This window comes from Labrus bergylta, chromosome 6 (genome assembly GCF_963930695.1).
Source record: "Labrus bergylta chromosome 6, fLabBer1.1, whole genome shotgun sequence".
NCBI lineage: Eukaryota > Metazoa > Chordata > Actinopteri > Labriformes > Labridae > Labrus > Labrus bergylta.
In genome coordinates, this window is record NC_089200.1 from 15,314,436 (window position 1) to 15,325,047 (window position 10,612).

General features: G+C 37.8%; 1 protein-coding gene across 2 annotated transcripts; it reads left to right on the forward strand.

Annotated features, from left to right (window-relative positions):
* The first annotated feature begins 1,080 nt into the window (after positions 1–1,080).
* LOC109987956 (serine/arginine-rich splicing factor 11) lies at positions 1,081–9,672 on the forward strand. Of its 2 annotated transcripts, XM_020639245.3 has the most exons (12): positions 1,081–1,425; positions 2,569–2,702; positions 5,474–5,583; positions 6,620–6,709; positions 6,801–6,847; positions 6,954–7,087; positions 7,317–7,398; positions 7,537–7,650; positions 7,823–7,912; positions 8,024–8,095; positions 8,177–8,354; positions 8,881–9,672. In XM_020639245.3, exons 1-12 carry the CDS (start codon positions 1,304–1,306, stop codon positions 9,085–9,087), a joined length of 1,380 nt encoding a protein of 459 aa, XP_020494901.1. In that variant the 5' UTR covers positions 1,081–1,303; the 3' UTR covers positions 9,088–9,672. The 2 variants fall into 2 exon arrangements, with proteins under 2 accessions (XP_020494901.1, XP_029134169.1); XM_029278336.2 differs by lacking the exons at positions 1,081–1,425; positions 2,569–2,702 and adding an exon at positions 2,714–5,211.
* Positions 9,673–10,612: the final 940 nt, after the last annotated feature.

Genomic DNA, 10,612 nt, shown 5'->3' on the forward strand with positions numbered 1-10,612 from the left:
TATTTAAAATATTAACAAGTCAACCAAAGGACAAACAGGGTTGCGGATTTAAAAAGTGTGACATTCTTGGCCCTATGTTGGTTCTATACATTGGTAAATTTTGAATTATTAAGCCACGTCTTGCAATTTGGTAGGCTATAGTTTAGTGGCATTTGACTTGGCTATTTACATGTTATGGTTATTAATGCATTTCAAAGGGAAAACGGTGTGCATCTTTCCTCCTCCACATTTCGCAGCTTTTAAGTTGCTTTCCTGGTTAATATTTTACAGGAGTAAAATAATGTGATACTATAGCTAGCTATTCCAGCAGATTTCACATTGATTTCACAACCAGATGTTGTTGAAAATAAGAAATACAAAGCGTTGTTATACAAGTGTGTATTTAATTCTTTAAAAATACATTTGAAGTCTATCAGCCTGTATCCCAGCGTTTTTTCCTCAAAATATCAATAAAATCAATAATAATAATAATAATAATGATAATAATAATAATGATAATAACTTTATTTATATAGCACCTTTTAAAAACACAGGTTTGACAAAGTGCTTTGACAAACAAGAACAAAGCAAACTAAAACAAACACAGAAGAACATTAACAACAGCAAGAACATAACAAATGCAAAATACTAAAAAATAATTAAATACAATTCAACAGAAAAGAACCCAAAGATACCCAACAGACATATATATATATAACCCGACCATCACAAGAACCATTATAAGAACCCAGGCAACAAGAGCTGAGACCAAGAGGACCAAAGATTTAAAAAGATGTAAGAAACTAAAAGAGCTAAAAGAAAATAAGAAGATAACAGCAATAAGAAGGTAAGAGCAGTAAAATAAATAGAAACAAGTGGTTAAAGGGTCAAAAAACCCAAAACTATAATATTAATAAAAATAAAAAGTAAATATAAATCAACAAAAAAATCAACATCAGCAACCTGTTATCAGACAGGCTACATATAACATATAACAGCTCTTTAATAAAAGTAAAACAACCTGACATTTTATTTTCTAGACGAGAACGGGTTGGATCGTCAAATTTACTAACTGCACTTGAAAGCAGCATCCCTGCCTCGCGACATTTTCAGCAGCGGTATTGTTGCTGTCGACTCGCGGTCGTTGTCGTTTTCGTCCGCAGCACATATTTACTACCTTCTCTCGAAAGGGAAAGATGCTCTCCTCTGCATTCGCCTAATGTTTTTTTTTTCCTATTAAAGATTATCGGAACCCTCTTTTTTGTATTAAATTCAGGCGCGTTGCTGGCGTAAAGCTAGCTAGCTTGATTAGCAGTCGCGAAAAATGAATTCCAACACGCACGTCATCCAGGTGACAAATGTCTCCCCGAGCACAACGTCCGAGCAAATGAGGACATTGTTTGGATTCCTTGGAAACATAGAAGAGCTCAAGCTGTTTCCACCTGAGTGAGTATTGTGAAATAAAAAACGTTTCCTATCTAGTTAAAGCAGCACTCCTGTCTAGGCCTGTAGTGTCGAGTAGGCCTCACTACATGCTAATGCTAATGTTCGCCCGCGCCAAGTGAACGCAGACGCGGTCACGCCCCTCGACGTCACTCCCCTCGACGTCACCGCAGAAAACACGCGGAATTTATTTTAATGTTTTTTCTCTACGTATGAATGATTCAGCACAGATTTGTGTCGACGCCGGGATATAGTTGAACTCTTAACTTTGAACGTGATGATAGTGAACGAATCGGCAATAAATTGAATATTCGTCCGTGGATTGAATCAGAATATAAGTAAAATAATTATATAAAATGAAACTAAAACTTTTTATTTTATGCTTTTTAACTGCATCATGTGTTTTCTCCTCCTGTTCGAATTTTTTTTTTTTAATTGAGATGTAAAATCATGCCTTGATTTTTTTAAACCTCATTTAAATGGAATATATATATATTTTTTCATTTTTGAGATTAATGTCGTTACGTTTATTGTCGTAAGGTCAAATGATTGACGATCTAAAAAAAAATGGCAACCTTAGATTTGTCATCCACAGCATTTTCTTGGTGTATTAAATGCTGTCTACAAATAGTAAACATATCAAAGCAATGGCTCCCTGTTGGGTAACCCCTGGGTTCCCTGTAGCACACGTGGGATGTTGTTACACATCAAGTAATTTGATAATGAGCACAGTAGGAAATAATTGTTCTCTGCTTTGTATTTTCCTCAACTGAAATACACCTGGCTTCTGAGCAGGTAGGAAATGTGAAGACTGCAACAACAACCACAACCTAGTCACTATTTAATCACAATTTCAATCCCAGGCAACAAGTAGTAAAACATTAAGTTTCAAAGCATGACTGATTGAGAGTGTTCTTTTAATCTCAAGAACCTGTCAATAAAAACTGGAAAAACATTAACATTATATTCTTGGATAACTTGTAAGTCCAAATGGAGGGTAAAACATCATAGACTGGACAAGATACTATATCATAATCCTCTTTTAACTCAGTTGTCCCTGGGGACAAAAAACTAGTAATTTTGAAGAAGGCATGTTGGGTCTCTTTGTTTGTATTCTTTGCACAACATGTCTGTATTTTTTTCCAGTGACTCTCCCTTGCCTGTGACTTCACGTGTCTGTTTTGTAAAGTTCCATGAGTCTGAGTCGGTGGGAGTATCCCAACACCTGACGAACACCGTCTTCGTGGACAGAGCTTTGATTGTGGTCCCTTTTGCTGAAGGTGGGTATCTGTTTTATCCTTGTCGCTGTCTGATGACTATCTCTGAACATACATCTCATTGTCTAGATTATTTAAATCAAAATGCCAATGTGAGCCATTGTGAGTTTTTTCAGACCAAGCAATATTAGCTAAGCTTTTCAGTGCTTGGCAGTTCTAGGTATGTAAAAGGGAAAATGTACATTTGTGTCCATGTCTTAAAATCTAGCTGTAAACCTCTCTCTCTGTTATTTGTGTTGTGGTTTTCATAGTGGACAAGTCATTTGCAGAGAGCCCCTTCCTTGCTGGCTGAAAGTGGTCCTCTGCTGCCATCAGAAAAAAAATATGGCACCAGGCTCGCAAGCCCCACTTCTCTTGTTCTGCAGTAAAATATTAACTCTTTATTTTTTTTCTCTCTGTTCAAGGCATCATTTCTTTACAAAAAAAGTAGCCACACAACTCTTAAGCCAAATACAGGGGGTTGGGAAGAGGGTGCAGGGTGCAGTCCTTACATGTTTAAAGGACTTAAATAATTTTTAAAATAAAAATGTATGCTGATTAGTAGCCACACCCAGCTAGGGATGCCCCGAGCAGATCTGCTCAAGACTGAGCAATTATTATTTATTTATTTATGGTAAATCAATTAGTATCCACTCCAAATTGAGCAACTTCTGATCTTCTGTTTATATTTTTGAACTCTGGGTGCACCAGTTCTGAAAGTATTCCGTTATGCCTGAAACATTTAATGCATTTCTATTCATGATATCGACACTAATGGCATGCATTAAAGAGAGACAATGAATTTAGCAGCTTTTTCTTTTTTTTAGAACTTTTGCATATCTCCTATACCTCTTGAACTTGTACTGTTTATGTTTCATAGCAAATAGGTGGATCATTTTGCTCCACAACAGGTCAACACTGAGGTTCATTTGGATTTTTGGATTTTGTGCATCAGTGTAGGACACCATTAAAGACCCTGCACATACACACTGGTGTTTTCAGTTAGTGGCTGATTAAATGTATTTTTAGGTTCAAACAGGATGGGATTCTGTGGGAGTTTTCTTACACCAACAAACTCCAGTTGTAAGTTTCCCCTCCTTATCAGGTGCTTCAGGTAGCAGAATTAAGCACAGTCTTGCCGGTCCGCAAGTTTCTCAGGAGAAGTGTAATCAGCCAAATAAGTGAAAACACTGGCACAGGTGTAATGTGGCTGTTTGGGTTCTCTGTTTATTTTATGCGGAGCTGTTCAGTAAACATACCCCAAATTCATACCTTATTATCGAGTCTAATGTTGGCATGAAGAATGATTTGCGTAACTTGCATCTCAAAGGAAAATATAAATATAAGATTAGAGCTCAGATCCAGAAGATACCTGTTCGGGACATCCCAACACCAAGCACAAAGCATGCAGGATACATGAACTAATCGGCTGTGCATGCTAGAGTAGACGTGGAGGTGTGTGCCATCATCTACAGTTTCACTAAGCAGATGTGTTGAAAGTTAATTAGCATATAATTTGGCTATTAGCACCTAAACTGACTTTGGCTTTGACCTGCTTCATGTGCCAAAGCCTTGTTTCATTTTACACTGTGCATCTGTAATTCCAAATTGTCACTAACACACAAGAGATAATGTAGTTTTAAGCCTCTGCTTGATGTTGCAGTAAAATATGCTTTTATTGACCCTCTCCACACATGACTCTGAAAGAGTTGAGTGACTCTCACGTTTAACAGTGGTGTTTCTTTTGTTGTTGTGTTTTACAGTTCTTTTTCCTGGTTCAGCCAGCCCTATATACCAGGCCCTGCTGAAAATGCCACCAACAGTTTTGTCTTCTGCAGCCTTATCCTGTTTCTCAAGTGTCCTTTCTGTTGTGTGTGTGTGTGTGTGTGTGTGTGTGTGTGTGTTTGCGCGCGCACGCATGTGTGTGTGTCTCTCTCTCCCTCTCTCTCTCCCCCTTTTTTTAAAATGTAAAAAATGAGATTACATAATTAGCCTGTTTTCAGATTGCACAGCCATGGAAGATCATCTCTATAAGATTTTCCCTTTGATTATACTGTTTGGTTTTCCTTCAGCTTTGGGCACATTTTTATTGTATTATCACAGCTTTTGCTTGCAATAGCATTAACATGTCTAGTTCAGTTTATCTTTGACATTGTTTAGTGTTTTAAACTCTAGCAATACAGTAGCTTCTTAGCTGTACCTATTTCTGGTTGCAAAGTAAGTTATTTGTTTTTTTTGTGGTGGGATTGTACACGGTAACCACCGACAATAGCCCAGAAAAGGTAATATGACCAAACCTTTTCTGTTTACTTTTTGTATTGGTAATGGTAAGTGATGTTGAAATGTACCATTGTGTCTACACCCAAATCATGAACTTGTTTTCTGTATCTCAATGTTTTTGTGTGCTTTATAGCGAAGCAGCCGGCGCGAGTCGCTTGTTCATAAAACATCTAATGAAAGTTGAGAGCACATCCCACGGGACAACTGGCTGTGCTTGCTTACGTTTGGTTCATGACTTAAAAAACAAGTACAGGTGATAAAATCTTGGCAGTGTTGACCACAGTGTGTATTGTGACTTTTAAACTCATAGATGCTAATCCTACAATCAATCATACTTACACAAAAAAAAAAAGTCAGGGATCAAGATTTACAGACAAGACAAACAGTGGATTTTTGACTTTTTTTTTTTTTTTTTACTTCAGAGTAGTAAGACTGAGGTGGCTTGTCTGCAAGTCTTGTCTGAGTGTTGATCAATGTTTGCTCGGGGTTTGTACTGAAATGTTGTCTCTCTCCAGGAGTCATTCCTGATGAATCTAAAGCTATGTCCCTGCTGGCTCCAGCCAATGCCGTGGCAGGAATGATGCCTGGGGGAGGCCTTCTTCCAACACCCAATCCTCTTGCAACAGTGAGTTTTATACCATGGCCGTATCCGAATTGCGAAGTACATACTCAATCTTTCAGTAGGCAGTACGTACGATCTGTGCTGCATACTGTTAGTACCTACTATTCAGTATGCGCACACAGTAGGCAGATATTTGTGCCTACTTCGTCTGATTCATTCAGTATGAGAGTGACGTCATTTACGTTTCCCGAACCGGCTGCATTCACCGTTTTTTTTTTTTTTTTTTTCGTTTCTTTGTTTAGCTTTATTCAAGAAGAGTAATGCACATATACAGTCAGATAAACAAAAAACAATATCACAATGTAAATCAAGTAAAAGACAGATTAAATAACTAAATAACATACAGTACATAAAGGAAAGTACAAATGAAAGACAGTAATATACAGAATATAAAATAAACCAATAAAGACGCATTTAAATAGTGAAATCATTATTTAAATAGAGGGGGAAAGGTTTTATAATAATGCAGACATCTGTTATATTTTCTGTTGTTAATTAAAAGTAGTGATTTCAGTCGGGACTTTAACTCTAGATTAAAAATTGATTAAATTAATCAACGCTCGTTTGTTTTGATTTGGAGGCACACGTGACGTGATGATTTACGTTTAATTTCGCACAGCATTGTGGGTGGTAAAACACAATTCATTTCCTGAAAGCATGCATCCGATTGATCCATACTGCATAAAACCCAGAAGTTAGTATCCATTCTGAAAAGTTCAGCATACTGAGGTGGACCCAATAAATGCATACTGAATGACCACGAAAGTTCAGTATACTGAAACTCCCTACTGAATAGTACGTACTGCATACTGAACTGTGACTATTCGAAAAGGGCCCGTGTCTCCCTGAGAGTTCAGTTTCAGTGATGATGCTTTATACACATCATGTGTACAATTAATACACTATTATTATTGATGAATTATAATACATCAATAAATACATTAAGGTAAGATTCAGGCTTGCATTACCTGAATACCTGAAAAATATTTTCTACACTAGCTCTGCAGAGTATCCTGAATGTTTGTGTCTGTTACTCCAGATGGGAGGGACACCGTTCGGAGGTCTTGGAGCTCCAAACATGGAGCAAATGGCTGCCATGGGAATGCAAGGACCTAACATGAATCCCCAGGTGAGCACTTAACCAGTCATTTTCAGAATCAAGACGGTTAATAATTGACAAATTGTAATAGTAATTAAACTTGTCTGTCTTATATTTTAAGGCTCTTTCTGCAGACTTCCTGAAGCTCATGCAGTCCATGGACCCCAAGTAAGAAACATTACACACTTGGATTCATGTTTTCCATCCAGTGAGCCTCATGGTGTGGTTTTTTTTGTTGTTGTAGAAAACTCTAAATAATTAATTGCACTTGCAGACTGAATCCATTAGCGGCCGGACTGAACTTGAATCCAGGGATGAAGAATGATGCTTCCAATAAGGAGATTGAAGAGGCCATGAAGAGAGTCAGAGAGGCCCAATCTCTCATTTCTGCAGCTATTGAACCAGGAAGTGAGTTCTCTTGTTTTTTCTCTATCAGTACAGCATGCACAGTCTGCTATGCTGCTTCAGTATAATGTTCTCGATGTAGACCAGAGACTTTTAGTTTTTATAGATCATTGTGATGACTGTAAACTGTAATTTCCCCTTTTTCATTTTTCTGGAATATTTGTTCCCCTATAGGATCATTCAGTATTTTGTACCTCCATTGAGATTAACTGTATGTCATTGTTTTTTGCAGACAAGAAAGATGACAAACGGAAACATTCCCGCTCCAGGTCAAGGTCACGGCGCAGGCGGACTAGATCTCGCTCAAGACACAGGTAAAGACTCCAACCAGACAATTTCTCTTGTGGGCTAGACATAAACGACGTGATCAGAGAATAATGGCCCTTGGTGTCTACACAAACGGAAATCAGCATTTGTTTTATTTTACAATGTTCTGCTTCTTGATTTGGCAGACGATCAAAGAGCAGGTCTCGGCGGAGGTCCCATTCTAGGAGTAGGAGGAGGTCAAAGAGTCCACGAAGGAGGAGGTCCCACTCCCGGGAAAGAGGCCGCCGCAGCAGATCAAGGTTAATCAACCACATGTTAACTACTGTTGCAGAATTTGAGGTGTAGTTCGGGCTGTTTTTCTGTCTCGGAAGCTGTTGTTTTGGATTTTTTTGTTGATAAAACAAAGTTTCCTTATTTGTTCTACTTTGGGTTACTGCTTGCTAATGTTGTTGATCCTTGTGTAATTTGTAGGGACAGGAGAAAGGAGGAAAAGTCTAAAAAGAGGTCTAAGACACCCCCCAAGAGCTACAGCAGCGCCAGGAGGTCTCGAAGCATTAATCGGTAAGTGTATTCATAACAGTAAATGGCAGCAGTCCATGTTTAGTCAAATATGACTGCAGTTACAAACGTTTGTATTAGTATTTCTGATTTCTTTATAACTTTGTGTCCCAGAAGGCACAGGCGAAGCCGCACTGCATCTCGATCCCCTAAGAGGAGGGTGTCCAGGTCTCCATCACCCAGGCGGTAAGTTGTCGGATGTATTTACACTCAATTAATGAGATACATTTGAAATTGGAAACTAAAAAAATGTCATTTTTTTTGCAGACATAAGAAGGAGAAAAAGAAGGACAAGGAACGTGAAAAGGACCGGGACAGAGAAAGGAGGGAGGACAGGGACCGGAGCCGAGATGAAAGAGAACGCTCCACTAGTAAGAAGAAGAAAAGCAAAGACAAGGAACGAGACCGGGACCGCAAATCAGATAGTGAGAAAGGAGATGTTAAGGTATGTTTGAAACTTAAAATTTTCTATTTAAAGTATTGGTTTTCTTTCATATTGACTTCTTCACTGGATTTATATCCATGATCTTTTGTACATTTGTTGTCATCATTATTACTATTATTATTTTGAGAAAGGCAGGCAAAGATACTTTTGTTGTATCTATATTTTTTTCATATCCCAAGTTAAATGTTTTGGAGGAAAATAAGGTCATAAATGCCCAAACCATTCTTGTGAAGTTCTTGTATTAATACAATTTAGAGCTATATATCTGAAGGTGTATTTCCATGATTCTATGATCAATTGGTCATCATTTATAAGCATGCAAGAGTTCATGGTTATAGACATAGGCGTCAGACCTCCACAGAAAGGAACATATTGGTGTACGGGAATGATGTCGCTGAATATGTCCAGGAAAACAATCTCTAGAAACGAGTGGGAACCCATAAGTTGTAACATGCAGTTATGTTTGTGAAAATTAACATTTACAACATATGCCTTTTTTGTTAACACTAGCAAATTGTCTCATTAGGTGACTCGCGATTATGATGAAGAGGAGCAAGGTTACGACAGCGAAAAAGAAGTGGAGGAGGATGATGACGAGAGGAAGAGCGACTCTGATTCTGCCTCATCCCCAAAAGGCCAGGAAGAGATGGAGAGATCTGAGGGACAAATCCCCAAAAAGTCCAAGCTGAATGGAGACGATCACCATCAGGAAGATATGGAAATGAGCGACTAAGAACATCCTGAATCTGATTGTGTTATCCTCCCACTGTCCCCTTTTTTATATTTTTAATATAGGTCACATGTCTGTGCCTGATCTCAAGAAGTATAAAAGATGTGTTGTCTTAAATGTATAAGCATTTGGGGTGTTTGTAGAAGGAAGAAACTCAAATTTTGTATAAATAAAAAATAGACTAAGATTTGGTTAACATGAGACGTGGTTTTAAATTGTCAGTACTGTACTTTTTTAAGACCCTTATTATTTTTGTTGCCTTTGTGTTCAAACTTCGTCCACCTACTGTAGAAAATACACAGAATTATTCAGTAAAATGTTGTCTCTAAATATTTTACAAGTCAACACTGAGACCTTTCCTTCCTCAGGCTGTAAGTAACTCTTCACCCAGCACCAACTTTGTGTCAAGTTTTTGGTTCGGCTGAATTTTTGCTTTAAGTGCAACACATCCGGTCCTGTTCAGCAGGCCTTCCTATTTACACCCCTATGTAAGTGTACAATGTAGATTGAAACGTGTTGTTGCAATGAAATACTTTGTCTGCATTAGGTTTTCTGAAGGAGACTAATAAAAAAAAAATGGTGAAAATGTCAGCTTGTGTTATTTAAAGAGATTTGAAACAAATACTTGGACAATATTGTGATTCGTTGTCACTTCCTGGAGTCTACACCAGTTGCCTGGCAACCACACAGGGAAAGGCAAGTTGCTTTGACCTTAGTGTGAATTCTAACAAACATACTGTTACTTTTTATTAATAAGCATGACAGTATGGGCTGGTAGAGGCAAGTTGGTTACCATTGTACAAAGTGTTGAAGCTGAGTCGTCGCTTTAGCTAAACATCCAAGTGACTTGTAATGGAAATGTTCTCATTGTAAGATAACTCCCGGCAGAAAGCAAGTGAAAATCATTTAGCTTTAGGATTTTCTTGCGGCAAGTTGAACAATCGTGCAGAACAAATGGTTAGATATGTTGAATTCACACTCGTACTAAATAAGGTAATAAATGAACATGAACCTTTAAGCTCTCATGTCTGTATGAGCCAAGGTGATTATTTGAAAGTGCCAGAGTAGGGAAGTTAGCCAAAACATACAATGTTTTTATCAACATCAGAAAGAGCTGATGAACTGTAGAAGCAGCAGCAGTTATACAACCCTCCTTTCAAGGCCCTCTGAAAAGATAGCACCACCACCACAGCCAAAGCTAACTGTATTATGTCTAGAACCTCACCAGCATTATGTGATGACCTATGACCCATTAAAGCCCGAAAACACTGCACATTTCTGTTTCTTTCTACAAGGTTAAGTATAGAGAAGTATTCACTTTTCTCTAGCATAATGACAAATGTAGTAAAAGAAGTTCACTATATTATGAATATTATGATGTTGGTTGTTATTATTAATACATAAATAAGCAATTGCTTTCTATGAAATATGAAATAAAATAGAGGCTGTAAAGTGAGTTATCTCATGAATTTGAAATCTTTATCACTGTCTATCACATAGCCAGTCCTTTGGCTGGAACAAATGGAAA